The following is a 20399-nucleotide window of genomic DNA, read 5'->3' as shown; positions in this document are numbered from 1 at the left end:
TGGTCCAGAAGACAGCTAGTATGGTGGTCAGGTGGATGCCTGTTAACCAATAATTTGAAGGGTGCAAAAGCATCCTGCAAAAAAGAAAATATGCATACAAAAGAAAATAGTTCTTTTCTTTTTATTTTCCTTTTTTTTTCTTTTGCTGGTGCTGGGGTTTGAACTTGGGACCTTACCTTCTTACTCCATTTTTTTCCCCCTCATGGCTAGCACTCTACCACTTGATCTGCAGCTCTACTTCTGGCTTTCTGTTATTCATTGGAAATAAGAGTCTCATACTTTCTGCCTGGGCTGGCTTTGAACCATGATCCTCAGATCTCAGCCTCCTGAGTAGATAGGATTACAGACATAGATCACTGGTTCCTGGTACTGAAAAGCTCCATTTTAAGACACTTCTTCATTAGATAAATGGCAATCGGCATAAAATGCTACTGAGCCAGGTACTAGTGGTTTTTACTGCTTAATTGGAGACAGTCTCTCCAATTTTTCTTCCCAGGCTGACTTTGAACCTCAATCCCCCAGGCTTCAGCCTCCTTAGTAGCTAGGATTGCAGGCATCAGTCACTGGCACTCAGCTTATATACCCAAGTTTAAATGTTTTCTTTTTTCCCTCCTCTTTCCAGTGAACCAGCTACATTTCAGAAATATCAGCAAGTGAGTCTGCTGGCAAGATTTAATCAAGATCTGGATAAAGTGGCAGCCGTGTCCTTGGTGTTTTCTACAGGGTCTGTGATAGGCCCGAAGTACAAGCTCAGGATCCTCCGGATGAAACTCAGGTCCCTTGTCCATCCAGAGAGGTGAGCTGAAGGCAGGGTTTGACAAACTTTCTTCTCCCCCATATTCTCTCATTTCCTTCCTCTCCTCCCCCCTCCCTCCCTGCCTGCCTCCCTCCATCCCTTCTTCCCTTCCTTCTTTCCTTTCTCTCATCCTCTTTTCTTCCTCTTCCTCCTCCTCCTCCTCTTCCTCCTCCTCCTCCTTCTCCATCTTCCTTCTCCTCCTTTTTAGACATAGAATCTCCTAATGTAGCCCAGGATTGTCTCAAACGCTCAAACCTTTTACCTTGGTTTCCCAAGTGCTGGTATTACAGGCATGCACTACCAAACCCAGCCCAGACCCTTGTTTTCCAATGATGTTATTGAATACTAACCAGTCCACTTGGTCTGTTTTTTTCTTTGGTTTGGTCCAGGTACTTGGACTTGATCTCAGGGGCCCTCTCAAGGCTGGGTGCTGTACCATGTGAGCCACATTGTTACTTCTGGCTTCCCTTCTTCCCCCCGCCTTGGTTATTAGGTGATAAAAGTCTCCCAGGCTTTTCTGTCTGGGCTAGCTTCGAACCTTGATCTCAGATCTCAGCCTTCTGAGTAGCTAGGATTACAGGCCTGAGCCACCAGGCCTGGCTGCTATGACATTTTTGTGAGGATTCCAGTATTCATAGTGAAGAAAGTAATAGGCTTTCCAAAAAAGCAGGCTTGATTAAAAACAAATAGGCTGGTTAGGGCTTGGTGTTGCACTCCTGTAATCCTAGCATGCGTGAGGCTGAGACAGAAGATTCTGAATTTGAGACTAGCAAGAACTATGGAACCAGACTCTCCCTCAAGAAAACTAAAGCAAATAAAACAAGTAAAAACAATTAACTGGACAGTAATTCTAGAAAATGATGTGCTCAGGGCTGGGAAGGTAGCTCAGTGGTAGAGTGCTTGCCTTGCATGCATGAGGCCCTGGGTTTGATTCCTTAGTACCGCATAAGCAAAAAGAAAAAAGCCAGAAGTGGCACTGTGGCTCAAGTGGTAGAGCGCTAGCCTTGAGCTGAAGAGCTGAGGGACAGCACCCAGTCCCAGAGTTCAGGCTCCATGACCGGACCAAAAAAAAGAAAAGAAAAGAAAATGATGTGCTCATATAGCCCCCAAATCTAAAGGGATTTAGAGTAAGACAGCCTCCCAGACCTGCCCATGCTACTTGCAAGGTGATACTTTGTTGTAGAAAAGAAAGCTCCCTGCCACTTGGCAAACTGCCAAGACAAAGCCTAATATATTTTTTAAAAGTGTCAACAAAATTGAATTTTCTTCTTGTTGACAATCAATGTACAAGCATTATGGGGATAATATAAAGTTGCTACCTGCACTGAGTAAGAAAATTCATGCTGAAGTATTTAGAAGTAAACAATATATTTTTTGACAAATACCATTCCACCACTTAACGCTGGCATTTAATTTGTGGGACAAGACAGGAAATGACAGGAGCAGATACTTTATGTTTATGGATTTCTTTGTCTTGAAGGTTTAGTGTACTATAAAATATTTAATACATATTTCTTCTTAGAGAAGAGTGATTATATCACAACACTTTTCAAACCTTTTCTTCCTAGCTTTTCAAGGAATACATGTTTACTTTATTTAAAAAAGTACAGATTGGGGCTGGGAAGGTGGCTCAGTGGTAGAGCGCTTGCCTTGCATGCCTGAGGCCCTGGGTTCGATTCCCCAGCACCACATAAGCAAAAAGAAAAAAAGCTGGAAGTGGCGCTGTGGCTCAAGCGGTAGAGCGCTAGCCTTGAGCTGAAGAGCTGAGGGACAGCGCCCAGGCCCAGAGTTCAGGCCCCACGACTGGACCCCCCCCCCAAAAAAAGTACAGATTTAGGAAGCAGAAAAATACCATTATTCAAACATAACCACTGCTGGGCACAGGTGGCTTTGCTTGTAGTGCTAGCCACACAGAAGGCTAAGATCTGAGGACTGCATCTGAAACCTGTGTGGGCAGAAAAATCAGAAATGGGGGTGTGACTCAGTTGGTAGAGCAACAGCCTTGGGGTGAGAGGAATCCAGTTAAGGCCTGAATTCAAGCCTCAGTACTGTGGGGAGGGAGGGAGAAGGAGAGAGAGACAGACATAGAGACAGAGCCCACAAAAGGGCAACTGTATTTTTCCTTCTATTAATGCTTTTTAGCCCAGTTGAACTTGTATGATGAATAGATTTTACAGATGTTGTCTTCTTGCTGATGTATTACCATCAACGTTTCCCCGATTCCATTGGCAATAACTACATATAATTGTGTATATAACCCAACGTCCTTGATTAGAAGGAAGTACTTCTGTTATTTTATTGACAAGGACATTGGGTCTTACTTTTGCAGGGCCCAGTTGTGTCGGTATGATCTTGTCCTGATGGAAAATGTTGAGACAGTCTTCCAACCTATTTTGTGCCCAAAGCTGCAGATGTAGCCACTGGCAGCATTCAGAAGCTCGGCAATGTCAAGCAAACAGCATCTCCAGCCTCTAAAAGCTTCACACGGCCTCTTCTGCAAGGCTCAAAAAGTACAGAGAAACCTGAAGTTATTTTCAGCAGTGTCCTACTAATGTCACGTTGCAAAATGTCAACCGACCTGTGGTTCTGGAATGATCCTGGGGAGGGAGCTCCTAACTAGGGCAAGACAGAAATAACCTGGCTCAGACAGCCCAGAGCTTTGTCTGGCTGCATCCTGGGGCCCTGCTGGTTTGTTCAGATCTGTCAAATCTGCTGCCCATCATGAGGGGCATTTCTGTCCCTCAGAAGTGGGGACAAGCATCTTAAAGGGAAGGATGATGAGCTGGAGACATCATGGACTGTACATTTTTCTTTGTCAGATTCTCTACTGTCCCAGCTGACTGGCAGAGAGGGAGAAACTGGCCTCATGAGGCTACTGTGTAGGTTTGGAGGCAAGTCCTTTGAAATCCCATGGGTCCACATCTGTAAGGTGTGTGATGGATGTGAATGTGCTTTTTATTTATTGTGATAGAGTTTAGTTCCGATCTGTAAGTGGCAGCCTCTTTTCATGAGCACCAACTTCTCTCCTAGACTATTTGCTCCAAGGTGCTAAAAGAGCCACACCCCTGGCTTTTGCCTTCTCTGTGAAGGGGTGCAGATTGCTGGAGGGGCCTGACAGCCCCTTGAGCAGTGCTGGAGGAGAACACAGGCACTGGGGATGGAGCAAGATGCAGGAGAGGCAAGTGCTTGCTTTTCCCTGGGGGAAAGAGGGAGGCCCTCTCTGCAGATGGATCCAGGACCTTGAGCCCACCCCTCCAGTGCTGTAACAAAGAGCTCCAGCCCGGGCAAATCTCATTTTAAGCAATCCTTCAGCTATGTGTACTTTTCCTTACTACTAGTATAATCCATGATTATCGAAGGAGACTGAAACACCGCATAAATACAAAATGGAAAAACATCAACTCTACATCATCACACCTGATTGAGGGGACTAATATTCACCTTTTACAACATTGCTGTAGCTTGAGTGTGAGCACTGGAACTCTGGGAGTGCGCAGGTCTCTACATGGCACATCTTAGGCTTCCCCAAATCTGAAATGACAGAGAAGCCAAGGCCAGAGACAAGAGAACCAAGGGTGCGCAATCCCAGAGGCCCGATGCATCCCACAGCTGGGGACACCCCGGAGAGCATCTGGAATTGCTTACGGCCACTAGCAGTTTCCCTCATCTTCCAAATGACTTCTTCCTCCCTACTTTCTGTGAAAAGCATCCTTATTGTAGAGACACACCTTCTATTTCATAAATAGTAGAAGTGTCTGTGTGTGGCATACGTTTTCCATATTGCATCTGGATCCATTACTGTCTGTTCTACGTATGCAGGGAGGCTCAGCTCTGAATGAAGGGAGGCTCAGCCAGTTTGCTGGGTCATGCATACATCCAGTGAGTCTTGCACTTTTCCTCAGCAGTTCTGGATAGAGAATAGCATCAGAGGCCGCAATTGCCCTTCGTATTTTATTATTTGATTAGTATACATTAGTTGTATAAGGGGAGGAGGCAAACAAGGTATCCTGATCAATTTCACCGCCTCTACCACTCTCCTCTATCCCCCCTGCTACTGTTTTTATTTGTGCTGTTATTGAGGCTTGAACTCGGGGCCTGGGCACTGTTCTTTAGGCTTTTGTTTTTGTTTGAGGCTGTTGCTCTACTACTTGAGCCACACCTCTATGTCAGCTTTTTGTTGGCCAACTGGAGATAAGCATCTCATGGACTTTTGTACCAGGCTTACTTTGAACTTTGATCCTTAGGTCTCAGCCTTCTGAGTAGAATTACTGGCATGGACTATGAGGTTCCTGGCTCTCTGGATTACTTCTGTGTCATAATTCTTTCAAGACCATAAACCCCATAGAGCAGCAACTGTCTTCCCTGCCCAGTGCCAGACATAAAGTAGCTGCATAACAAATGTCTGTGGAGAATGGAATGGAATGAAGTTACTTCCTCTCTGACTGAGAATCAATATACTTGTGTGACAGTTCCAAAATATCTAACTTAAAACCATAAAATCTTGGATCCCTATACCTGCTCTTATTCCTGCACAGATCCATTTTAGCCAGAGAGACTCTGAGCCCAGGAATAGAAATCCCTCATATGAGTTCAAATCTTATTTTACAGAAAGAGAGAGAGAGAGAGAGAGAAAGAAAGAAAGAAAGGAAGAAAGAAAGTCACATGTCTGTCAGCTGTTCCTATTTATAAGTTGATTGTGTCAGGATATTTTGCTACAGCAGCAGGAAATTGACTGATACAACCTCCAAATCTGTTCAGTCTGAGCTCCATATTTTTACCTGAGTGGCAATGTGTAGGGTACCGGAAAGAACATGAGCTCAGGAGGAGGCAGGTATAGGCTTACTTCTGTAGACTTTGTACAAGGGACTTTGAACATCTGTTCATCCACTCAGTGATATGTGAGAGAATGATTCTTGTTTCACTGGGGTGGCATAAGCTTTGTCATGCCTAGTCTTAATAATGCTCATTATATCTCCCTTCAGGCTCCTCCCCAGGCAATGGAAACTTGCTTCCTTCTTCCCTACTCCGTTCTTTGCTCCAGAGCTCACCCAGGCCAGGCTCAGTAATGTTAGTTTCTCACCTATTCTCTTTCCTCCCCAAATCTTGAGGATTTTGAAAGCCAACATGTACCAAGTCAAACTGTCATTTTCTTCCTAGACTTAATATGCTAATTTAATAAACATTTATCATGTGCCAATTATAAGAAAAGATTGGGGCCAGGCAAAGACAGATGAGATGGTCTTACTTATGGAAACACCCTCTGCTGTCTGGGGAGATGTGTATGTAATAGGGGTGCAGGCATTTCTCAGGGAGTCCTGGCATGGAAACAAAACAACTTTCTGACTGTGGAATCTGAAGAAGGCGGCTTCTTCTTCTTCTTTTTCTTCTTCAACTTTTGTTTTTTGCCAGTCCTAGGGCTTGAACTCAGGGCCTGGGCACTGTCCTTGAGCACCATTTGCTCAAGGCTAGCACTCTACCACTTTAGCCACAGTGCCACTTCCAGCCTTTTCTGTTGAAGTGGTACCAAGGAATCAAACCCAAGGGCTTCATACATGCTAGGCAAGCATTCTACCACTAGGCCACATTCCAAGCCCCTGAAGAAGTTTTCTTTGCAGATCAACAGTTGTCCTGAATGTCGATGAAAGACTCTTCCTGCTAGAGGGGGACAAGAACATTGTTGGGGGCATGAGTTGACATGGTGTGTGCTCTGGAAAGCAGTATGGAGGTTCCTCAAAAAACTAAACATAGAACTAACCTCTGACTGAGCAATTCCACTTCTGGGTATTTATCCAATGGAGCACAAACAAAAAAGTAAATCCACCATCCATCCATTCAGTGGATGAATGGGTCAAGAGAATATGGTATATATAAACAATGGAATTCTACTTAATCCCTCAGAAAGAATGATAGTGTACCAGTTGTAAGGCAATGGAAAGAGGTGGAAAATATTATATTTAGTGAAGTAAGCTAGATCCAGAGAAACACAGGTTGCATGGTTTCCCTTATTTGTGGTAGCTAGAATGTGCCTATAAATCTATAAGTAAACATGCTGGGTGGTATGCAAGTAGATACAAGTGAATTAACTTTATGAAGAGCTCAAATAGTATCTTCAGAAAGATTAACTCAAAGCCCAACCAAATAAGTACCAGCAAATGGGCTGCAAGGGGAAAGGGAAGAGCAGAAGGGTAGAAGAATGAAGGGGGAAAATGGGAGAAAGACAAGAATTGAGAAAAATAAGAGAAGGGGTAGCCGAAGAGGGTGAAGATATTGAAGGATGACACAGATCAAGATGTGTTGTATATATAAACTCTTTGTTAAATGACAAAAATCTTCAATACATATCCTAAATATTAAGAAAAGTGAGTGAAGGGGAGGGTTGGGTGAGAATGTTGAAAGGGGTGACATTCATCAAGACGCACTGTATTCATAAACTGCTTTGTTGAATGGCAACTCTTTTGTACAACAACCTAGAAATAATAAAAATATTTTTAAGAAAAACTCCATGGTGTGTGTTCAGCTGGAAAGCAGAGTTGAGAGCCTTCATCCCATCTCCCCCCCCCTTTATTTTGTTGTTGTTGGTCGTGGGGCTTGAACTCTTGAACTCTAGGCCTGGGCACTGTCTCACAGACTTTCCTGCAATCCTCAGATCTGAGCCTCCTAAGTAGCTAGGATTACAGGCCTGATTCACTGGCACCTGACTTACCCCAACTTCCTAAATGGAAAGTTTTAAACATTTAGAAACAGAGAAAAATACTATATAATCCACCTCCATAAATCTATTACCCAAGCTAGGTGCTAGTGGCTCACGCCTGTAATCCTAGCTACTCAGGAGGCTCAGATCTAGGATCATGGTTCAAAGTCAGCCAGGGCAGGAAAATCTGTGAGACTCTTCAATTAATTATCAGAAAATGGAAATGGTGTGCTGGCTCAAAGTGGTAGAGTGTTAGCCTTGAGCAGAAGAGCTCAGGGTCAGTGCTTGGGCCCAGACTTCAAGCCCTACATCTGACCAGAAGAAAAAAGAAATATTACTAAGCGTCAACAATAACCAACTCATGGTCATAGCCAATCTTGTTTTAGCTTTATCTCTATCCACAAACCCTTGTCTTATTATTTTGATGGCAATTCAAGACATTGAATACTTTCATTTGTAAATTTCTCGGCTTTTTTTTTTTTAAGAAAAAGTTTCACTGTATAGCCCAAGCTGGCCTTCAACTCTCCATCCACTGCCCCATCCTGTACGTGCTAGAATTACAGACATGTAATATGTCCAGCTACAGACATGTACTATTATGTTCAGGCTACTTTAGTAGCCTGAAAAGATAAAATGTATCATTTTTTACTGGAAAATGAGACAGAGTATACAATTAGCCTTGCAACTTGTTTTACTTAAATCCTAGCCATTTTCTAGCAATTGCTTATTAATTATTTTGTGCTGGAATTGGGGCTTGAACCCAGGGCCTTGTGCTCTCTCTCGGCTTTTTTCAGCTCAAAGATATTGCTCTACCAGTTGAGGGAAAGCTCTACTTCCTCTCTTTCAGGAGGATTTCTAGTATCACATTTGCGAAATACTATAATTAACCTATCTGATGCCCAAGTGATAGCATTTAGGTTATTTCTAATCACTTAATATCAAAACAAAGCCAATGAAACACCTGCGAACATCTTTATCTACCTGTGGGCACATCTGTAGGTTAAGTTCTTGGATATGCACTTGAATACCTCTGTTGGTGTGTTACCAACTACAATATTAAAACCCCAACCTCTGTCTGGCTTCTAGTATTCTCCAATGTGTTCCCAACTTGCTACTCCCTTCTATATCCTTTTGGCTTCACTGAAGGTGGGCTTCACCTAGGGTCACCTCATCTGCTCCTCCTTACTCTGCTATTGGGATTTTGACTCATTCTTGAGAATAATCATAAACTCTACTTCCTCCAAGATCTACTATGTGTAAGGACCCCTGTGGTCCTTTAGACCCGGGTTGACTTGAATTTTTATCTTGGTTTCTTTTGAGGGATGCTATTTTAATATTTCTGAGATTGTGCATGTGTATCAAATCCAGGGCCTTGTGCTTGCTAGGCAAGTGTTTTGCCACTGAGTTATTTTCCGGCTCTGAGACCCCGATTTTTCATCCCTTAAATACAGTGAAGGAAATCAGGCCCCAGTGGCTCATGCCTGTTATTCTAGCTACTCAGGAGACTGGGATGTAAGGAACACAGTTCAAGGCCAGTCCAAGCAGAAAAGAGTCTTATCTCCAATAAACTACCAAATATCCATAAGTGGAGCTGTGACTCAAATGGTAGAGCACTAACTTTGGAGCAAAAAGCTCAGGGACAGCACCTAGGCCCCTGATTCAAGCCCCAGGACCTGCCCCCCCAACAGTCCTCCCAGCCCAAATACAGTGAAAAAGATACTTACCTTACAGGTTGGTTGTAAAGATTAGGGATAATGGACACATAAGTGCTGAACCTAGGAGGCCACCATGCTCCATTATATATAGCATCTAGGTTCACATTCGCTTTGGGCTGTGGGCAGCACTGCATGCTGGCTGTGGGCAGAACTCGTGTGTCACCCCTGGATCTCCTAGCCCTGGCAGCGAGGTGGCGTGGTGGGTGCTCAGTACTTGCAGAGTACGTGCAGTAAGAGGGAGGAGAAGCCAGGTGCTGGTGGCTCACGCCTGTAATCCTAGCTACTCAGAAGGCTGAGATCTGAGGATCTCGGTTCAAAGCCAGCCCAGGCAGGGAAGTCTGTGAGACTCTTATCTCCAATAAACCACCAGAAAACCCGAAGTGGCGCTGTGGCTCAAGTGATTAGAGCATTTGCCTTGAGCTGAAGAGCTGAGGGACAGTGCCCAGGTCCAGAGTTCAAACCCCACGACCGACAGAAAAAAGAAAAGAAAGAAAGAGGGAGGGGTAAACTTCAAAATCCACACTGGAACAATCAATGAAAAGGCGCTCTCCAGACTCCCAGACTGACAGACAGACAGGTTTTACCCGAGTGGCCGGTCCTGGAGCTCAGCGTAAGAGGGGCGGGGCTGATGCAGAGGACGGGCGGGGCCTGGAGCGGAGCATGGGCGGGGCGGGGCTGGAGCGGAGCATGGGCGGGGCCTTGGGCGGAGAGTGAGCGGAGTATGGCTGGAACGCGGGAAATGGGCGGGGCCTGGAGCTGATAAGGGGCGTGTCCTGACTCCGACCCTGCCCCTGTCCGTCCCCGAATGGGCTCCGCTTGTTCAGTCCATGCGCCTGGAGTTTTCTGCGCTGCGCGAGATTGGCGAGCGCCCCCGTGGCCGGTGTCCGAGGAGCGACGCCGACATGCGGCCGCTGCTCGGCCTCCTCCTGGTCTTCTCCGGCTGCACCTTTGCCCTGTACTTGCTGTCGACGCGACTGCCCCGCGGGCCGAAACTCCGTTCTCCCGAGGAACCCGAAGGCCGGTGCGTGGGGGCGATGGTGGGATGTGGGGTCGGTGGACGCGAGCCGGGGAGCCGATGATGGGGCGTCGGGACCCGAGACCGGATCCGGTGTCGGCGCGCGTCCGCCCGGCCTCAGGCCGGCGCGGCGGACCCGGGTGTCCCGGGGGCGCAGGCTGGGCCGTGCATCGCGGGGCGCCTTTGGGAAGATCTGACTTCCGGAGTGAAGACAGTTCAAGAAGTGATCGGCTCTCGCCTTGTTTATGGCTGTTCCTACTTTTCGGCCTTCTCCGGCGAGGCCGGAGGCAGTACTACTTTACCTGGCCGGTTTTCACGATTGCTGCTGCACATTGTCTGCCAAGTGTATGGAAGTGTGCCCGGCACGCCATTGCGTTATTGAAGGGTTTCCTGATATTCAAATATTAGGACAACTGTATTCAGTTACTGGTGCTTTTGCTCTAACTGGGAAGGCGCTGTTGTGGGTGTTAGATATACAAAGTCAAGCATTCCCTTGAGAATAGTTGTAATTGATCATTGATGGGTTCAACGATTGTTCCCAGGACAGAGGCCTAGTAGCCTTTACACTGTGACCTTTACACAAGATTCAGAGTCTATTTGGTAAGAACCAGGTGAAGAAAACAGCTCTCTGAAAGGCTTGGTTTCAAGCCTGCCACATAGACAGCTGTGTGTATAGTGTGGGAAAGATATACTTGGCTTGTTAATGAATGATAAAATAATCTTTTACCCAGTACTTCACCTGGGCAGAAGAGTGATGTCTGAATTGTTCAGGGCTTGTGGGGGAGGGGCTGCAATATAAGATGTTTAGTGCTTGCTGGGAAATGAATCAGTTGCCTCTTAAGAATAGATCAAAAAGATGCTGAGGATGTAGCTCAGTGGTAGAGCTCATGGCTTGGCATGTGAGAGGACCTGAAGTTGAATCCCAGCACCAAAAATAAGTAAATTATAACATCTTAAGAGCCCCTTCCCCATTTATAGGTGAGAAAAGTGAGGGCCTTGGACCAGCGGGGTCCAAGCTAAGGAAAGTAGCAGAGGGCAGTACCAGCCCAGGTCTCTTGCTTTCCAACTGGGGCTCTTCTGTCTCTGCTATGCTGTATCATGTCACCAGTCATCTTGAGCTCATATGTTTCCTGCAGTCCAGATGCTGGACATGTTTATAAAATATACATTGTAAAGAAGACATAGCAAGTAACTTTCTTAGGCCCTAGGCTGAGCTGGACCCTTGTTTCTGTATGATTTTCCACCTCTCTTCCCCTCAGGTTGCTGTGGTTCCCCTCAGACCTGGGAGAACTGCGGGAGCTCTCGGAGGTCCTTCGGGAGTACCGGAAGGAGCACCAGGCCTATGTGTTCCTGCTCTTCTGCAGCGCCTACCTCTACAAACAGGGCTTTGCCATTCCTGGCTCCAGTTTCCTGGTCAGTGTCCTTTCCTCCTTCCAGGCCTGCTTCCCCACACACGACATGCTTACAGTGAACCTCCCACAGTTCTTGCATGGGAGGATGAGGTGTTCCAGTGCCGGAGCAGGGAACCCCCAAAGCTTCCTTTTGTTCTGCTTCCTTTCTTCCTCCCTGGCGTCATTTCTCCACCCCAGACTCAAGCTGGATCTATCCCAGCAAATTTTTATCTCAGAAACGGAAACAAAAGCAAGTGTATCCTAGGATGGCAGGTAGCTGTGTGGTGCTGGAGGTCAGGAGTGCACTCCTTGGATCTGCCTCTGTATTGTCTTTTTCCTTAAAGGGATCCATCCTGAGTGTGCCTGGTGTGTTCTTGGCTGTGAGGCTTAATCTCTCACCAATAGCGTGGAAGTAATGATAGTCTAGGACACAGGTTGTAGTAAGGAATTTCCCCATGAGCACTTTTTATTTTCTTTCTTGGGTCCTAAGCTTGGGCAGGATGTTTGTCATCCAAATGCATTTAGGAAGTATGGGTTCAGTTTTGCATATTGTCAAACTAAGTGTGTGTGTGTGTGTGTATGTGTGTGTGTGTTGGTCCTGGAGCTTGAACTCATGCTGTCCCTGGTCGGTCATGGGGCTTGAACTCTGGTCCTGGGCACTGCCCCTCAGCTCTCCAGCTCAAGATAAGCACTCTACCACTTGAGCCACAGCACCACTTCTGGTTTTCTGGTAGTTTATTGGAGTTAAGAGTCTCATGGACTTTCCTGCATGGGCTGGGTTTGAACTGTGATTCTCAGATCTCAGCCTCCTGAGTAGCTAGGATTACAGGTGTGAGTGACCAGCACCCCAGCTTCCCTGAGCTTTTTTAAATCAAGTGTAGTGCTCTAACATTTGAGTACCAATTCACTTCTACTTTTTTTGGTGGTTAATTGAGAAGTCTGGAAGATAAGCGTCTCATATACTTTCCTGCCTGACCTGGCTTTGAACTGCACTCCTCAGATCTCAGCTTTCTGAGTAGCTAGGATTACAGGCATGAGCCACTGGCTTCAGTGGCAGCTAAGCCTTCTTTGAAAGGCTAGAGCTGGGTGCCAGTGGCTCACGCCTGTAATCCTAGCTACTCAGGAGGCTGAGATCTGAGGATTATGGTTCAAAGCCAGCCCAGGCAGGAAAGTTCGTGAAACTCTTATCTCCAATTAACCACCAGAAAACCAGAAGTGGCGATGTGGCTCAAGTGGTAGAGCATTTGCCTTGAGCTGAAGAGCTCAGGGACAGCTCCCAAACCCAGAGTTCAAGACGCCTGACAGACAAAAGAAAGAAGTGTCAGCTAGAGCTTTGCTGAACAGGGAACCCCGTGTTAGCAGACTACATAGATGTAATTCCAGCACAAGGACAAAAAAAGAAAAAAGAAAAAACAACAATAAAAAGAAACAAATATCTTATATATAACTTGCTTGGTCTTACTGAAAGAACATTCATGATTTATGTTCATTCTTTGGAAAAGAAAAAATATACTGATTATCATTTATTTTGTGTGTTTGCCAGGACTGGGGTTTAAACTCAGGACCTCCACTTTCTCGTTCATGCCAGTGTACTACCACTTGAGCCACTCCAGGCTAGCTTCTGGCTGATTGCTTTTTGTTTTTTTTTGTTTTTTTTTTGGGGGGGGGTCCGGTCGTGGGGCCTGAACTCTGGGCCTGGGCGCTGTCCCTCAGCTCTTCGGCTCAAGGCTAGCACTCTACCACTTGAACCACAGTGCCACTTCCGGCTTTTTTCTTTTTGCTTATGTGGTGCTGAGGAATCGAACCCAGGGCCTCATGCATGCAAGGCAAGCGCTCTACCACTGAGCCACCTTCCCAGCCCCTTGGCTGATTGCTTTTTGGAGATGAGTCTCTGCCCAAATTGACTTTGAACTTCAATCTTAGACTCCAGAGTGGCTAGAATTATAGGCATGCACCATTGTTGCCAAGCTCCTCTTATTCCTCTTAATCCCATCTTGTCCTCTGTGGCTTTCAGTCCTTACCCTTATTTCAGAAGAGACTGATGTTTGCCAGATTGTTTCTTTGTTATTTATTTATTTGGCCAATCCTGGGCTTGAACTCCTGGGCACTGTCCCTGAGGTCCTTTTGCTCAAGGCTAGCGCTCTGCCACCTACACTCAGGACCTTGTGCTCACTCTGCTTTCTTGCTCATGCTGGTACTCGACCACTTGAGCCATTCTTGAACTCCTGGGCACTGTCCCTGAGGTCCTTTTGCTCAAGGCTAGCGCTCTGCCACCTACACTCAGGACCTTGTGCTCACTCTGCTTTCTTGCTCATGCTGGTACTCGACCACTTGAGCCATTTCTGACTTTTTCTGCTTATGTGGAACTGAGGAATTGAACCCAGGGCTTCATGCATAGTAGGCAAGCACTCTTACCACTAAGCCATATTCCCAGCCCTGTTTCTCATGTTTTTATTCAGTCCCTTAAAGTAGGGGTTGAATTTTGGCTTGGAAAACCCCTGGAGGAGAAGGAATTGATGATTAGTAGCTAATTAGTTGCTGAATAGTAGGTGCCAGACGTTTTCCTGGCTTAAGTTTTGCTTTCTTTGCAGAATGTTTTGGCTGGTGCCTTGTTCGGGCCATGGCTGGGGCTTCTGCTGTGCTGTGTGCTGACCTCAGTAGGTGCCACAATCTGCTACTTGCTCTCCCATATATTTGGCAAACAGCTGGTGATCTCCTACTTTCCTGATAAAGTGGCCTTGCTGCAGAGGAAGGTAAGGAGGAGGCATACATGCTGAGGCCCTGAGTAGCATCTCATGTCCCTAGAGGGGAGAGGAGCAGGGATTTCCCATAGTACTCTCCCTGCCCTGGAGGTCCAAAGGGTTCTTTGATGTCTTCAAAAGGGACATAACTGGGATCAAATCCCAGCTCCCTACATCATCTTCTTTTTGGCTTTGGGGGATGTTTCTGATTTCTCCGTTCTCCTGTACCTTTGTTTTTAAAATGGAGAAAACAGTCTCTATCGCTAGAACGGTTCCTGAGACCCTGTTGGCTTCCTAACCATTGGCTCTTTGCTGCAGGTGGAAGAGAACAGAAACAGCTTGTTCTTCTTTTTACTGTTTTTGAGACTTTTCCCCATGACACCCAACTGGTTCTTGAACCTCTCGGCGCCAATTCTGAACATTCCCATTGTGCAATTCTTCTTCTCAGTTCTTATTGGTAAGATGCTCTGTGAGCCTGAAGCACACATTGCCTTCTTGTTAACCGTCCTTAGAGTGTGGAGGGATTGTCATAGAGGGCTTTTAGATCAAGCGTAGCTGCTATTAATAGGGAAGGCCTGAAAGAAATCAGGTCTTAAATCGGAGCTATTCTGGTCATATCAGCTTTCAGACAGAGTGCCCAGCATCTCAGCTAATGGAGGTAAACAGCTTGCCATTTCCCTAGTGGCCTGAAGCCTGGGAAGACTCAAGCCTGCGTTTCTTCCTGTCTGATAAGCTGTGTGACCTTAAGTGGTTGGTACTGCTCGCCTCTCCTAAGCTTCCTCTACTACGGAGGAGAAATGGATTATTAGGGAGTCAGCAGCTCAGAGGCAGAGGTGAGAAGAGCTTCTAAAATGCAGGTTCCTGTGCCCTAGAAATAAGTAGCTGAAGTCTCTGGGGCAGAGCCTGGGAATTTAGTTTTTCTTCCTTCTCTCCCCTTCCCGTCCTTCCCTCCCTTTCTCTTTCCCTCCCTCCTTCTCACCCTCTCTTCTTTCTTCCTTCTGTGTATGATGCTTTTCTGAGGTAGGATCTTGCTATGTAGAACAGGCTGACCTTGAACTTGTAATATTCCAGTTTCTCCCTGAATGCTGGTATTACAGGTGTATCTTACCATCAGTCTGCCCAGCCATCATCCAGATTGCTTTGAAGACTTTTTAGAGTCTGAAAAATATGAAAAGCGTATGTCTTGGGAGTGGTGCTGTGGCTCAAGTGGTAGAGCGCTAGCCTTGAGCTGAAATGCTGAGGGACAGCGTTCAGGCCCAGAGTTCAAACCCTGTGACCCACAAAACAAACAGAAAAACAAAAAGAAAAGTGTATGTCTTGTAAGGAATCATTTTTTTTTTTTTTAGTCAGTCATGGGGCTTGAACTCTGGGCCTGAGTGCTGCCCCTCAGCTCTTCATCCCAAGGCTAGTGCTCTACCACTTGAGCTACAGTGCCACTTCCGGTCTTCTGGTGGTTTATTGGAGATAGGAGTTTCATGGACTTTCCTGCCCGGGCTAGCTTTGAACTGCGATCCTCAGATCTCAGCCTCCTGAGTAGCTAGGATTACAGGCGTGAGCCACCAGCACCTGGCTATCGTTTTGTTTTTTAAAAACCTTATGCATACTGTAAATTTCATAACAACAGTGGTTCTCTATTTTGGCTGGTGGGTATCCGCAACCAGACTTACTCAGAACCAAATATATGAGCTTCATTGTACACTAACTTACTCCCTGAGTGACATTTTACTTTTGATTCATTTGATTTTGCTAGTGAAGTTTTAACTTTTATTTTTCTTTTTGGTGCTGGGGTTTGAACTCAGCACCTTGAACTCTTGTTGGGTTTCCTTGGCTGGTACTGTACCACTTAAGCCATGCACCCGGCCGAGTTTTTTTTTTGCTGGTTATGATTTTCTGTATCTGTGAGTAGCTAGGATTACAGATGTGAGCCACAATTTTTATCTTATTGTAATGTATGTGTATTTGTGTACATCGTCTCAAGTTCTTTTGTTTAGAAGAGAAGGGAAGAGTAGAAAGGAGAGAAGGAGGGAATATGTTTAGAGGTCAGGTATGAGTGAACACTGGAGTCACTGCTCCAAATTCTTGGTCATTGTTGAACTATTATTTTCCTAATGTTTCTGCTGCTATTAAATAGCACTTTCCTCTTTTCTTCTTCCAGGTTTGATTCCATACAATTTCATCTGTGTGCAGACAGGCTCCATCCTGTCAACCTTGACCTCTCTGGAGGCTCTATTCTCCTGGGACACTGTCTTTAAGCTGTTGGCCATTGCCCTCGTGGCCTTGGTTCCTGGAACTCTTATTAAAAAATTTAGCCAGAAACACCTGCAGTTGAATAAAACAAGCAACACTCACCACATTAGTAGAAAAGACACGTGAGCAGGTTTTCTGCGTGCTACAGCTCTGGACTCTCTGACTGATCTGTGTGATGGGCATTTTCCTTTAAAGACCCTCACTGTTTTTCAGGTACCCTCAACAGGTGATATGGACGCTATTCATCTGTGTGCTGTGTCTTGCCAAAAAAAACCCAAAAAGGCACACTCTGGTCTAAAAAGAGAACCGTATCCTGTTCTCAGTTTGGCACTCGTGTAGCTGGACTCTGTAAAATGGATGAAGTGGATTGCTTCCTAGAATTCCTGTTTCTGTCTCATGCCATTACAAAGGACTCTGGATAGTCTGTTGGGTTTGCCTTTGCACACCCCTGGGTGCCTTGGGAGAAGATGCTGGTTGGCTTTGTCCAGATTTCCTCTTGCAAAGTAATAGGTTGTATGACAGGTGTTGTCCTGTTCAGTCATGTGGATGTTATTAGTATCACTGCTTCACTCTTTATATCATTAGTGTCTCCAAGAATGTTTCTTCTGTTCTTTTTTGCTGATGATCTACCTCTTTCATAAGCCAAGGGAAACAAACTGACAACTTCCTAGGACTCATACATATAGCTCAAATGCACAGTGATTTCTGTGATGCTCTTGTATGCAGACACACTGATGTTACCCTGTATGTCAAATCTTATGGTTGCAAACAGACAATTAAATATGAATGGAACAAACTCTGGGATATGTTGTGGATAAATGTTTACCCATCTGGACAGGACAGGGTCCTTGTCTCATCTGAATGATCATTTTCTAGTATGTTCTTTCTGCATGGGGTATCCCTTCTACCTCCTTCTGCTAGAATAGAGTTAGTATTCTGGGCTGTCAGTGTACCCTATGCACGTATTTCCTCTTGTAATTTGCTGAGGATAACTAAAGAATGGTTGTATTTTTCAAAGAAGTTGGTCTTATTATTTGGTTGTGCTATATGGTAATTGACTAAAAACTGTCATTACTCCCTGTAACTGCAATACTGGAATGTAGCCTTTGGCACCTGAACTCATGGGCTTTGTGGTCTTGTATCATATAGGAAGAGCTCACGGGCACTGATTGTCATCTGCTGAATTTTTATTTGATTTAGCCAAGAATCCTGCTAAAGGTTTTAATGTAGGCATCCTGTTCTACATAAATTCTTAGTGATTCTCATATTCCATAGGAAGAATAAGTTACCAAGTGATGTTTTTTGGGGGTATGAAATGATCCTTCCATGGCAAGGCTCTTAATTTTCAGTGTGTTTATACTTGGGATCTTGCCTCAGCTTCTTGAAAGCTGTTTATGAAGCTCCCTCCCCCACTCATACTAAGGTTTGAACTCAAGGTCTCATACTGCCTGGCTCTACCCTGTGAGCCATGCTTCCAGCTCTTAAGATGGTGCTTCTTTTCAAAAGAAGTCTTGATAATGTAGGTGGAGGTGCAAAGGAAGCAGACTGGACTTTGAAAGTGATAGATCTTAAGAGTTCTGGAGTAGGGAAAGAGAAAGGACTTTTTCTACTCTGTTGTAAATGTGAGTTGGTGGCCCCTCTCCCTTCCCTCCCTTTTCCCTTCCTCACTCTCTTGTCTACCTGCATCATACTACAAAATGTGCCTTACCTGTACAAGTTTACAGGTAAAAGGATTTCTCAAAAGACAGAAATCTCTGTAACAAATTAATGGATGTAAAAGCTTGTTTGTACATGTTGTTAACTTTCAACTGCCCTTAACAATGGGAATCAGAATTGACTGAAAAATCAGATGATCCAAAATGGTATTTGGCTTTCTCCTCTTGAAATAAGGGTACTGGGCTTAATCAACATGCCTTGTCCTCACAGCCATTGTGGTGCCTAGCTGGGTGAGGGGGGCTTTCCACCCAGCTCCAAAAAGCCTAGAGGTGAGATAAGAATTGTAGATACTTACCTCCAGAACGCTGCTTCAGAGAATGGGCAGAAGGCATGCTGTTTAGCCCCCCCCGTAAAGTTTTGCTCCAGGGAATACTTTTCCTTGACTGTTCCTACCACAAGCAGGTGGTTTTTGCCTTTAAAAACTTTGGGCATGACATTTCTGGGCTGCAGGTTTTTGAGACAGGAGTCCATTTAAGTTGTGGGCTAATAAAGACTCCCACGTTGACCTCTCAAAATGTAGCTTCTCTTTCCTGTTATCAAATTCCCATAAAATACTGACCAAAATCATTCCAGCTTCCTATTTTCCTCTTCTCACCTTATAGAGAGGTCACTAGTAACACAGAAGAGCTACAGATGGGCAGCCAAATAGAAGAAACAGAATGCCTGTCTAGGCTTTTGTGAAAGACACAGGAAGAGACTGGAATGAAAATACTTCCCCTCCTTTAGCTGCGGGAAACCCAGTCCTCTTCTCTCCGAGGTTCTGACAAATGCTGAGACCAACTGGGGCAGCTTACAGGACCCAAACAGCACCTTTAGGACAAGACGAGACGAGACACAGCGAAGTACACTTTTTGTTTAATTTCATGCATTTGTGTTTGCGTTGATAGTCATTCTTGTTCCCACTGCTGTTCAACATAAAGGGAGCCAGTATCAAAACACTATAGGGAACTGACAGTACAGGAGATGACAAGGGAGACAGAGAAGGGGATTCATTTTGAGACTTAAGACACACACACACACACACACACACACACACACAGACACACATTTCCTCTAAATGAATAGGAATTTAAATCTTATAAAGAATCAAGGAGGGTCTTCCTGTTCCCAGAATCTGGGAAGTGGTCACTCGGGAGGTGGGAGGCCACTGGGGTGGCTTCACAAGAGGTGACATCTTCCTGATTGTGCACTGTGGCTTGTAAGCACTGGAGGACCATAGGCATTGAACAAAGCAGTGGGGGGCCCGAAGCCAGTGATCCTCTGAGTGCTGAGAAGTGGTTCTGTAGAGCAGATTCTGCTGGGAGCTTCTTATAGTAGCCTTGCCATCTACTTGGTGCTAGGCTTGTGAAATCTTGCCTTCATGCCAGGGCCACACAGCTATCAACTCCTTTCTCAGAGCAGTGGTGTCAGAGCTCCCTTCTTCTGCCATGTCCCTGAGAAATGCTCCAGATTCCACAGTGGCCCTCCACTTAGCGGCCTAGTGCATTATGATTCAAACAGGCATTTGCAGTATAAGTCATATCATGCAAACAAGCCAACTCACGACTGTCTTAGGCCAGCCTAAGAGGTTGGTAATACAGAGTTGTGAGTCCCCTGGGACATTTGTTCTAGGACCTCAGCAAAGAAAAACCTTGCTGCCTGGAAAGGCACTAATTCATACTGACAGTACAAGACAATGTCTTGAAAAGAATATCACACATTAGTTTCACAGCAAACTGGAGAGGAAGCAAGTAGCTGGGGCTCCATACAAAAACTGTTGCTACAAGGTGGGGACACAATTGTTCAACAGAATGTGAATGACCAGACATTCTGAAATTCAGTTCATCAGGCATTGGTGGCTACTCAGTTGGAATTACAGTTCAGAGTAGAGGCAAGTAGCTGTTGCGTCATGGGACTGTCCCTCCAGCAATCTTAGGTGGTGGGGTGTATAAAGAAAACACACGAGCTCTTCTCATTCTCCCCTCGGGGAAATGGAAGATCTCAACCACCTTCAGGAAATGAATTATGAGCTTAGAACTGAGATGGCAAACAGATTTTGCTTTGCACACCAATCCAATCCAGCAACAATGGATGCGCTAAATGGCAGG

General features: G+C 45.5%; 2 protein-coding genes across 2 annotated transcripts in view; both read left to right on the top strand.

Moving 5' to 3' along the window:
- Window positions 1–3213, top strand: part of Liph (lipase, member H) — a 28920-nt gene extending 25707 nt beyond the window's left edge. The window contains exons 10-11 of the mRNA XM_013034763.1: window positions 623–796; window positions 3126–3213. Of these exons, the coding sequence (XP_012890217.1) occupies window positions 623–796; window positions 3126–3213 (262 nt within the window). The remainder of the gene's footprint in view (window positions 1–622; window positions 797–3125) is intronic.
- A 6827-nt stretch (window positions 3214–10040) lies between these two features.
- Window positions 10041–17550, top strand: Tmem41a (transmembrane protein 41A). The gene is made up of 5 exons (XM_013034772.1): window positions 10041–10223; window positions 11477–11630; window positions 14200–14361; window positions 14668–14806; window positions 16505–17550. The coding sequence occupies exons 1-5, from the start codon at window positions 10105–10107 to the stop codon at window positions 16720–16722; spliced, it is 792 nt and encodes a 263-aa protein (XP_012890226.1). The 5' UTR covers window positions 10041–10104; the 3' UTR covers window positions 16723–17550.
- Window positions 17551–20399: the final 2849 nt, after the last annotated feature.

This window comes from Dipodomys ordii, unplaced genomic scaffold, assembly GCF_000151885.1.
Source record: "Dipodomys ordii isolate 6190 unplaced genomic scaffold, Dord_2.0 Scaffold196, whole genome shotgun sequence".
In the NCBI taxonomy this organism is placed as follows: domain Eukaryota; kingdom Metazoa; phylum Chordata; class Mammalia; order Rodentia; family Heteromyidae; genus Dipodomys; species Dipodomys ordii.
This window is presented reverse-complemented; position numbering and strand designations above follow the sequence as displayed.

Excerpts from the sequence above, each read along its gene's own strand:
- Tmem41a (XM_013034772.1), top strand. The coding sequence starts at position 10,105 with ATGCGGCCGCTGCTCGGCCTCCTCCTGGTCTTCTCCGGCTGCACCTTT. Across the intron at positions 10,224-11,476 it reads CCCGAGGAACCCGAAGGCCG|GTTGCTGTGGTTCCCCTCAG; the intron begins GTGCGTGGGGGC and ends TCTTCCCCTCAG. Across the intron at positions 14,807-16,504 it reads CTTCTTCTCAGTTCTTATTG|GTTTGATTCCATACAATTTC; the intron begins GTAAGATGCTCT and ends TTCTTCTTCCAG.